General features: G+C 42.6%; 1 protein-coding gene across 3 annotated transcripts; it reads left to right on the forward strand.

Moving 5' to 3' along the window:
* The first annotated feature begins 157 nt into the window (after nucleotides 1–157).
* On the forward strand, nucleotides 158–9949 carry LOC117650552 (protein hairless-like). Of its 3 annotated transcripts, XM_034394062.1 has the most exons (5): nucleotides 194–319; nucleotides 422–777; nucleotides 1320–1436; nucleotides 1507–2613; nucleotides 5500–9949. In XM_034394062.1, exons 2-5 carry the CDS (start codon nucleotides 567–569, stop codon nucleotides 5532–5534), a joined length of 1470 nt encoding a protein of 489 aa, XP_034249953.1. In that variant the 5' UTR covers nucleotides 194–319; nucleotides 422–566; the 3' UTR covers nucleotides 5535–9949. The 3 variants fall into 3 exon arrangements, with proteins under 3 accessions (XP_034249954.1, XP_034249952.1, XP_034249953.1); XM_034394063.1 differs by having other exon boundaries at nucleotides 158–777; nucleotides 1513–2613; XM_034394061.1 differs by having other exon boundaries at nucleotides 183–777.
* The last annotated feature ends 297 nt before the right edge of the window (nucleotides 9950–10246 follow it).

Below are 10246 nucleotides of genomic sequence, written 5' to 3' on the forward strand. Positions count from 1 at the left end.
GGAGCGAGTTTTGAAAGTATCTTTGTACGCAATGGAAGTTCCGTCTAAATTGCAGCTTAAATCGTAGATTTAAGCGCTTGTAAACCGTTCCTAAAGATTGAAAACTTCAATTCCTCATTTTATTGTAACTTGCGTTGAAACAAAAAGCAATTTACAATGTCATACGAATAAACGAAGGAACGTTGGCCACCGGACTATGGGTGGATTGCTCGAAGGAACGTGGGAACAGTGGAATGTTGACGACGAGGGTGAGGAAGAAATTTGCCTTTCGGCGTTGGAATTTGACTGATTTTGTGGCTTTAGTACACATAAAGCGAATGTGAGACTGATGAAATTGAAGTGTTGTACCTTGGCCGTTGCTCTAAATTGACCGAGTGAAGCGGGGAAAATGGTATAAGTGAAGTTTTTGTGACATTAATAGCAGGTGGAATGGGCCAGTGCCAGTAACGAAGCATCCTGAGATAGGCTACCAGACGATGGAGCCAGCCTCGATATCGGCCCAGGGCTGGGGCACCGTTTTGAAGTTTGTGGCCTTTGGGAGGTCGGCGTGAGGAGGGCGCACCGAAATGCGAATCCAGGAGAAAATCGAAGCAAGTGCAACATGTGCCAAAATGACGGAGGAACAGAGCGTCAACGGGGTCTGTGAAGTACAAGTCCCAGTCCCCGCTGCCGTTAGCAAGAGACCCAGAGGCTATGTGTTGGACGGGGTTAGGCCCCATCCCGCGGAGTCTGACTCCTCTCACGCTTTTGCGGGAGGAAGACTTAAGTTTTTTAAAGGTAAGAATTCTTAACTACGTGCTTTCTGGCGTGTAGGCTTGAATGTTAGGATGTCTACACCCGCCTACTGAATTCTCAGTATTGACTTTGTTTGGTATGACCCTTGTGGGTTATTTAATAGACAATCTTGTGAATTCTTCGATTTTATGGGGTTTTGTACTGTTATCATACCACACCAAGCATTCCTGAGCTTTGTGTATGTCTGCTGTATTGTGTCATAACCTTAAATTCCTTTACATTTTCAGTTGTCTTTGTTTTTTCTTTGATCCCCAAAGATATGATGATTCAGTTTTAGTTGTGGTGGCATAACTCCGTTAGATCTTCTAGACCTCTTACTGTCACTATTTTATTGTCGATTATCTCAAGATTCAGTGATACGTATATGAAAGTGTGTCTATGGATCTTCACCATAACACTTCTGACCTTTAGTTGTTTTTGTGTTGTTTATTCTCTAATTAATGATCCTTTCACACTCCTGAGAATATTATCAATGTGTACTGTTTATTTGCCTTCTAACATGATTTTCTTTTTTCTGTTTGTAGATGGTAAATCGATCTTGGAACTGTCATATAGGCGAGATGGGGATAGAATGTGTTGGGTCTCGAATTGGCCGGTACCAGGAGCGCCTCGCCAAGAGAGCTCTGCTCCATCTCTTAGTGGTAAGCGGTCTTAATTTAAATTTAACTAGTAAATTTCTTGAGTTGATCTTGAAATGTTATACTTCTCTAGTTTCAGATGATAATTCATCAATACAATCGTCACCATGGCAGAGGGACCACTCATTTAAGCAGGCTAGCCCACGCAGAGGAAGAGGGGCTCACTTACAGTTTCTGATGAGGCCTTTGAATGCTGCACGCCGTATCAGGAGACTTAGCTTTCTTTCAAGATCCATCAGGCGAAAGCGAAGAAGACCTTATGATGCAGCTGAGGCACCTCTGATTAAAGAGGAAGATGCGGATGATTCTTTCAATAGTTCCATTAGTTCTATGAATTCTTCAATGTCCAAGACACCTAGTAAAGGAAAGCTGCCAAACATAGTACAAAGCTTAATAGACAGAGTGAAGACAAATGAGACTTCAAGACCCATAATCCCAAGTGGAAGGGTTGATCCCAACATTGTCTCACCTCGGAAAAGGATACTGAGGGAGTTGGAACGTGTTAGTATTGATGAAGGAAATATTTCGAAGCAAAAGAAATCAAGAATCTCACAAGGCAATGGCTCAGCATCAACCAACAATAGTACCGTTACGTGCCACACTCTGCATCCAGTGGGTGTGCCTCCCCCTGTGAAAACAGCAGCAAGTAGTTACAGCATAACTTCTCTCTTAGCACCCAGAGAAGATGAGCCAGTTGTGCCCAAAGATTCAGAACCATCTTTTTTACGCAATTTGTTAAAGTCTCCCTCATCGCAAACTGGATCAGATGCTTCTGATACCAACAACAAAGTCAGAAGTGTCCCCAAGTCAGGAAATGTGAGGAAGATGTCTCCTCCTCGGCATCAGCCAGTGACCTCTCCAACGCTGTCGCCCTCGCCTGGTCTGCGCTCACCTGCCATACCAGCTGCAGTGGGAGGGGCCGCCCATTATGCCCCTTACATGCCCACGCCCCTTATTTATCCACATTACATGTCCCCTCATCCGGCCAGCAACCCATACTACTCCGGATTCGCTCCACCTCATTCACCAGGTCCACCGTTGTGGATCCCCTACATGTCTAGTCTTCAACGAGCAGCTCTGTTTCCTGGACTTGCGCCCCAGTACCACTCGCCCCTTGGACATGTGCCTTGGGCACCGCTCAATCATCAGCCTCACTTGGATGACATAAGAAAAGATGATGGTAAGTCTCATAATCCTTTTACGCTCTACCATTTAAATTGTAACATATAAAGTGCAGTAAAACTTTTTATGATCAAGAGTTTTCTGCATGATTTTGCATCTTTTCTGTTGAGGGCTTTCTGAAGTGCCTTACTTTGAAAGTTACTTTGGTTAATTTATGTATGTTAGGTCAGTTGTAATGCTAAACTTAATTCCTGTTAAAAATGCATTTATTTGTAGAAAAAAGCATTTCTGTCCATAATTTTGTGGATGCATTCTACCTGTTACAACACTAGATTACCAACTGTCAAATATGGGTCACGGGCGCGTCGTGGGAAATTTTTAGCAAGCGTGGGAAAGTTGCCTCGGGCGTGGGAAATTGCTGTCTTCCGTGGGAATCGGCCCGAAATTGGGACTTTATTTGGGTTTGCCGTTCCTTGGAGGCTGGTTTGTCTCACCTGGAGGGAGTCTCACCCCGCCGGTTCGAGCTTCGAGCAGTCGCAAGTCGCGAGTCGGCAGGGCGCTGCCGCGTCGCCGCGTCGGTGCGGGGTGCGGCGCTTCCGGTGGTGGTTTCGGCCGGCCCGAGGCACTGAGGCGCCGGGGGCCACCCTTAGTACTCTAGTGACCGTGGCGAGACAACCGGCACGCACCAGTGTGCCCGCGCCCCGCGAGGGAAACTCGTGGGAGCGTGGGAACGGCCGTTTGGCACCGTGGGAGAAAATGGAGGAGCGTGGGAAAACTGGGTTAGGCCCTTGCGGGAAAAGCCATGAGGCGCTTTTGCGTGTTCTAGGTTCAAGCCGTGGTGGCTTTGGGTGTGGAAGATGTCATTTGTAGCGTGGGAGAAAATGAGGGGGCGTGGGAAAAAGGGAAGTGTGGCGAAGTGACGGACGTTCTTGTCAGTTTCAACTCAGTACTGTCGGTATTACAAGTCGGGGAACGTGGGAAAAACTAATAGTTACGGAAGGACGTGTGCGAAATTGCACTTACGCCCTTAAGAACCTCGCGAATCAAACAGCATAGTGTTTTCCCAGACGCGTGTAGCGTGGGAACCCCTTGGTTTTCCGTGAGAGAAAACACAGATGCGTGGGAAAAATACCATTGTGTCTTGTTAAAACGTTATTTGGCATCACAGGTAAAAGTGGTGTGTATGTGGAAACTCCAGAAAATCGTTTTCCGGTCATGGGAAAAAATTACGGGCCGTGGGAACTTTTCTCATAGACTCGTCGGAGGGTGCCGCTAGGCGTAAAACATCGGAAATTTGGGAGAAATTTGGCAATTTAAATCAATGGGTTTTAATTTTTTTTTTTAAATTATTTGGTGGCGAGGGCTTGCTGTGCGCGTGGTGGCGTCATGATGCTGCGGTGGCGCGTTGGCGGGGCAGTGCGGTGCACGGTGCGCACGGTAGTCGCTGGAGCTGATCGTTTACATCGAATATGACGATTGTCGTGGGAAAGCCGTTGGAGGGCAGGCCCTGCCCGCCCTGCCCGGCAGGGTCGGGTCGGCCGAGACTCGCCGCGCAGCCGCGCCACGTCACGCTATGGCGTGCCCGTGCCAGCCGTGCCATGCCACTCCCAGCCACTCCCGTGCCGTCGCCATGGTGCTGGATGGCAGCGCGGCGCGCGGCGGAGCGCACAGCAGGTAGAGCGGAGCCGAGTCGAGCCGTGGCGGAGCGGAGCGTTGAACCTCGCACTAGGGCTGTCCACGTTTGCAGGCACGCTGGGCTGGAGGCGCTGGCCGCGTGGACAACGGCTGTGCTCAGCCGGTCAAAGTGAAATCGGGCAAAATTGGTGTTGTCTTCCACCTACCTACCAAGCTTCCAACCGTGATGGTGGCAGCCACCAGCGTCTCCGAAAGGCAAAGGCACGCGTCTTTGCAGCGCTTGGGCAGCGCTAGAGCGGGGTTTGGGGCGGAGGAAAAAAAGGGAGGGGGGCGGCTAAAGGCTGGCTGACGGGGCCTGCTGGGCCTGCCTGGCTGGCCTGCCCACCTTCGAGCCGGCCTGGAGGAGGAGATGCATCCCGTGCTTTCTTGACGCTCTCCGTGGGAACTTTTGGAAACGGGCGGAGGGAGGGCTGCCCCGTGCCGTGCCAAGGCCGTGCGCTTGCCCCAGGGGGCTGGGGCCGCGTAGGGGCCGCGGGGCTGACGGCGCGGGGGTGGATCATGTCCGGCCCGCGGTGGTGCGAGCAAGCAAGCGAGCAACAGTTGCACGCGGGACGCGGGGGGCACGGAGGTCTCCGGGGCGGTTGGCGTCGGCGATCCGTGGGAATTTTCCGTTGGCGTGGGAGTTGGCCGGGTTGGCGAAGCGGGACAGTTGCGCCGGACAGCAGGGGTTGGGGGCGGTAGTGGAGTCCACACTTCCAAGGGGTGGCTAACTCTGGTACCATCTGGAACAAGGGATTCAGGTCGTTGGCTTTGGCCCTACCAAATTTGGAGATTCTTCCCACAGTTCTCACAGTTTTGTCCGCTAAAGAATAATTTGAGTATTAGAAATATCGAAGGAAATTAGGGCTTATAAGTGGAAAATTTAACTTATAACCGTGGGAAGTTTTCCTCGACCGTGGGAAACTTCCCATGCCCGTGGGAACCGGGCTGTAATCGTGGGAATTCGCTGCTAGATGGGTGCATTCCTTTCAATAAAAAAAATCTTTCTTTCTCCATTGAATTGTCATACATTGACATGTTTTAGATATTTTAACAATGACCATTTTCTTCCAAATTTCAAATTTAATGATTCTGTAAGCAAACTGCAACATAAACTATTTCTTGCTGCATAACTTTCTCTTCTGGTTTATTAATAAAATCCTGACGGTCGGGAAAGTCTTAATTGTTTAAATAACTGCAGGTGTAGAAGTGTCATGTGCATTTCCAAGTGTGTATTCAATTGACTAACAGCTTTCCTTTTCTTTTGCAGATATGCCATTAAATTTATCAAAACATGCGGGATGACTTCTTCATCAGACTGACGAATGGTGGAATGTTGTAGTGATCAAAGGCACCTGAACTCCAGCTTCAAACTCGTCTTCAGCTTGTTGCCTCTGTATTTATATTGTTATGAAACATGATATTTGACAAGAGATCTGTATTGTGTAAATGTGGGTGTGAATTATGATGTTCCGATGTGTGAATGTTGGTTTACCTAAATTTGTGATTTCAATTCTCCCCTTTTCATTGTTTGTCTCTTTATGTGTGGACTGTTTGTTTTCCTGTTACTCTTCCTTTCTCAGTGCATGAAATATTGTAAAAGTAAAGTTTTCCCATCCAATTGCTCCTTTAACAATGTAACATTTCTTTGTTTCCCCCTGTTTGGATGAAAAGATGAGAAACTTTGAATCTATTATTACGTGTTATCTCTCACATCGGGTCCAATTTTTGTGTCAACTCAGATTTCTCAACCTAATGCAATAATTTTTCATCTGGGTCAGGAAGAAATTTTTATTTGTTTATGAGCAAATATTTTACACATTTGGAGACGATACAGCTCTGAACATTCCCATAAGTAGAAGAAAAACTTGTAAATACGTATTATTGAAAACTTCTTTCAATGATCAGAGGCTATTTTTTCTTGTATTGTTTTATCTACTCTTGCCACAATATCTTGTTGACTGTAAATTATCTAAGTGCCTTTCACAGGGCAATGAGACTCTTAAAATTTTGTACAGATATTCTTTTATAACTTTTGTGCAGTAATTGCACAATTATTTTGTTCAGTCTGAGATATATACATTTATAGATATATATTTACACTTGAATATGTATGTATTCAGTTTGTATTCATCCATGTAAAATTTCCATTTGAAATTCCATTTAAAATGGTAGTATTGTGAAGATGTTCTCATTAATGAATTATTTTGCAGCACTTAAACCTTTTTATTCTTATTGGTTCTAGTGTGTGTTCTTTCTAGTGTCTAAAAGTGTTGATGGCAGAATGTACATGTAAATTCCGACTAAACAGGAAAAATCATGTATTAGTAGCCAGTACCAGTATTTACGTTTCATTGACATGATTCATTTGAAAATTAGAACAAGAAAAGGTGTGTCTCAACTTAAGTTTTGTGCTCCTGCTTTTGAACTCTCGAGTTCTTCAACTGTGATTTTAGAACAATTTTATTCCACTGGGACCATCATTAATCACAGTACTGGGATTTGCTTGTATTAGAAAAACACTGTTGTCAAGAACCTTATTTTTTAAATTGTTGTTCTTACTTGGTGATATATTGAGGTTTGTGCAACTTTCATGTTCTTTTCCATTCCTGCCAACTGTCTAATTTGCCCTTCCAAAACCAATGTAACCCCCCTTTTTTTCAGTATGAGATCTTGAGAATTTTTTCCATTTCTTGCGCAGACTATTATTCTGTTTTATTTGTTTTTCTGATTCATTTGCTTTGTGTTGTAGCATTGGTTTCTCTGAAGCATGTTTCTAGGCATGCTAATTAGTCACTTTGTTTTTGAGAGCATTGGCTCACATTTCATTTGTCTTTGTTGTGACTTCCATTTTTCCCTTATTTAGACTGAGGTCCCAAAGTATTGCGTATTAACTTCCTTAAGTTGCAACATTTTACAACACAGAAGACTAAGCTTAAAATTCTCATTCCTTATCAGTGTCCATTCCTTGTCGTTTTTCTCATATTGGTGTTTTATCATGCAAAGGTGAAATGTGATAATCTTTCCTGTTAATTAACTTGGCTCCTTTGTTTTGTGTATTTGTGTGCATGTGCAAGTGTGTATGTGTGCTTTCTGCTGGAGAGTCTGTAATCCCTTTGTGGGGTAGGACTGGTCAAGAATCTACTTCCCTCTACTACTGTATTTTCACCCCCTCCTGTACTGTTGTTTCTTTTGGCACATGTTCTAGCAGAGTTTTATTCAATGTGCTTAACAGATGATACATACAGTTGGTTTAAGTAATTTTTTTTAAAACATAAATACTGCAAGGCGCACACTAACAATCTGCAGAGGCAAACTTCAAGTATTTTCCCTAAATGTTCAAGTTATTTCCCGCTTCAAGATAGTATTTTTGTCTGTATGTCGTAGTCCTTGCTTAAGTTAATAATCCTCTAACTCAATTGCTATTTATAGTAGCTGTTTTAAGTGCTACCTGTGGCCTGTGTTTTATTGAGTCTTCTAAGTTTGAAGGGAAGATCTCCTCTGTTAAAACACTTTAAAGTAGACTGAATGCAAAGTTTGCTTCTAACGGAAAGACTGCTGTTATCAGGACTCCTTAACCATGCCTTCTTAAAGGTTGTTATCAGAAAAGAAAATAAACTTGTGTGAAGTGTGTAGTTTTTGAACTGCACCCAACACATTATTACAAAAATATATTTAGAATACTTTGGTGTAAACTCCATTCAGCATTCTTGATATTTTTGTACAAGGTTATTGTTTCAATTGATCTTCACTGCTTTTATTTAAGCAGCATGACTTCATTTAAGTATTGATGACTATGTTAGAGACAGCCAGCTGTTGAGATAGCGAGTATTTCCAGTTGCAATTGTCCCAGCGTCTCTCTTATTTATCAATGTATTTATTATAAGGAGAGACCATGGTACCGAATAATTTTTTTTAGAGTTGCATTTCTTGTAGGCAGGTGTCTTGTTCTTCATGTGTGTGTAATGTATTTCAACATCTGGCCAGGATGGTATTAACTGTAATCCTGCTTCTAGTCACATCATACTCAGACTGAAATGTTCAAGGTCTAACTCTGTTGGTAGGACTTTTTCTCATGTTCATTAATCTCCTCTTTTCTGGTTTGCATATTGAATGGAAATGATCAGTGATCCCTGTTTTGCATGTTATTTTTGGAATTGATTTCTGAGGAATGATAGTGATAGAAATGTTTGTACATATTGCTGTTTGTGAAAAAAATTGTTGTGTGGTTGTCTGCAAATCGGCCTGCAATAATATTTTCACTGATGTCCCTCTCCCCTTTCTAACCCCTTCTGGTCGTAATTTTTTTCATTGAATTTGCATGAAATTGTGTCCAATTACAGCTGCCATTGAGGTATGAAATGCTCAACAATGCTATTTCTGAGGAGTGTAAATGTGCTCTCAACATGGAAAATCTTCTAAAACTTTACCTTTAGTCTATTGCATCTTTGATTTAGCCCAAAGATAAGAATTGCTTACATGCTTTAATTTTAGACATGTTTCTTGGAATTTTTTAATATTCACTCCAATAGAAGTACAGTTTTATGATTTAATTGCTCAATTCAGTACATGCTCAACATACAGGAACCAAAAGAAAGGCAACGAATCTTACTATTGATAAAATTGTGTGTCTTGTCAGTTCATCCACTGCTTCCAGAAAAAGAAAAACCATTTAATTATTTATCAATTATTTATCTTATGTCATCTCATATGAACTGATTGTGAAATTGAGGCAGCTTAGACTTGATGTAGTTGCCGTTATATCCTTTTTATCTCATGCTATTGCCATGTGTTTGTTTTAAACTTAGGTTGTGTGGGATAATTCATTGAATCTGGTCCACAGACAAAATGCAAGGTGGAATATGTGTTTACAATTTTTAGATTCCCTTATTTTATTATTATTTATCAACTTGTCTCATTTAGGATGATTACTTGGTTTTATGATTTAGTTGTAGTGCAATGTCCACCACTGCCTCTAATGTAAATGTGGAGTGATGTGAAGCAATGTTATTTTTCCCAGCTTTGAGACTGCCAAGTTACATTGTTATAGTTCATCCTGAGTCTCATTGTGTAATGTATTTATTTGCCTCTGTAATGCTTGTTATTTCTCAAGTTCCTACATTGTCAATGCTAAGCATGACAATTGTAGTTTAGTATTTTTGAGTGCTTTCACTTCCTCCATCTTTTATTTCCTCCCCTTAGCTACCATAGTTTGACAATTGTGTGCATTCCTGTTGTATACCTTTGTGGCCTTAACAAATATTCTATTGGACATTTCCCCAACATGAAGTCAGTTATTCATTTTCGTCTTTAAAGTCCGAGCATAAATTATCCATAGTATTATTTTGTATCATTATGTGAATAATATCCATCTTGCACACCTAGCGGTTGTGACAAGAGCAGAAAGTAGCAGGAGACTGTACATTGACTGAATGTGTGATATTGTACAGAAATTTGTGTGGGAAAGGGGTACACATTTAAAAGAAAAACTTGTTAATCTGTATAAAAAGTTAAAATTGTCTCTTCAAAGATGTGTGTTTTACCAAATGCCCCAAGAGAAAATGTGCCATTCTTTGACATATACATTGATCAACAAATCTTCACTTATTTATTGTGATATGGTTTTGTAATCAACATCATTGTACATTGAAATAGTGATTGAACTTGGGAGGAATGTATAGAAAGTCTACTTTAATAAATGTTGTAATTTTGTAAAACTATATTTCAGCCTTTTTTTCACATTTCACATCATTACCCCCATGCCATCAATAATAATTTAAAGGTATCATCTGCCCAAAACTGGAACAGAACGATATTGAAGATAGGTTCTGCGCTTCTGTTACGGCTTTGCTATTTGGACTGAGCAGCATTGGTCCTTCCTACCTGGTGCGAGAGATGATGGTGCGAAAGGCAGAACAAATCAAAAGTTGGGAGGGAAGCCGAAGCCGGGGCCGGCGAGGTTCGGGCTAGTTCGGGCCCACTTCGGGACTCCTCGGCTCCGCTGTCAAACAGCGCGC

Source organism: Thrips palmi, unplaced genomic scaffold, assembly GCF_012932325.1.
Source record: "Thrips palmi isolate BJ-2018 unplaced genomic scaffold, TpBJ-2018v1 HiC_scaffold_5, whole genome shotgun sequence".
NCBI lineage: Eukaryota > Metazoa > Arthropoda > Insecta > Thysanoptera > Thripidae > Thrips > Thrips palmi.

Coding starts and splice junctions, on each gene's coding strand:
- LOC117650552 (XM_034394061.1), top strand. CDS start 567: ATGCGAATCCAGGAGAAAATCGAAGCAAGTGCAACATGTGCCAAAATG. Junction 1,437..1,506: donor CTCTGCTCCATCTCTTAGTG/GTAAGCGGTCTT, acceptor ATACTTCTCTAG/TTTCAGATGATAATTCATCA. Junction 2,614..5,499: donor TGACATAAGAAAAGATGATG/GTAAGTCTCATA, acceptor TTTCTTTTGCAG/ATATGCCATTAAATTTATCA.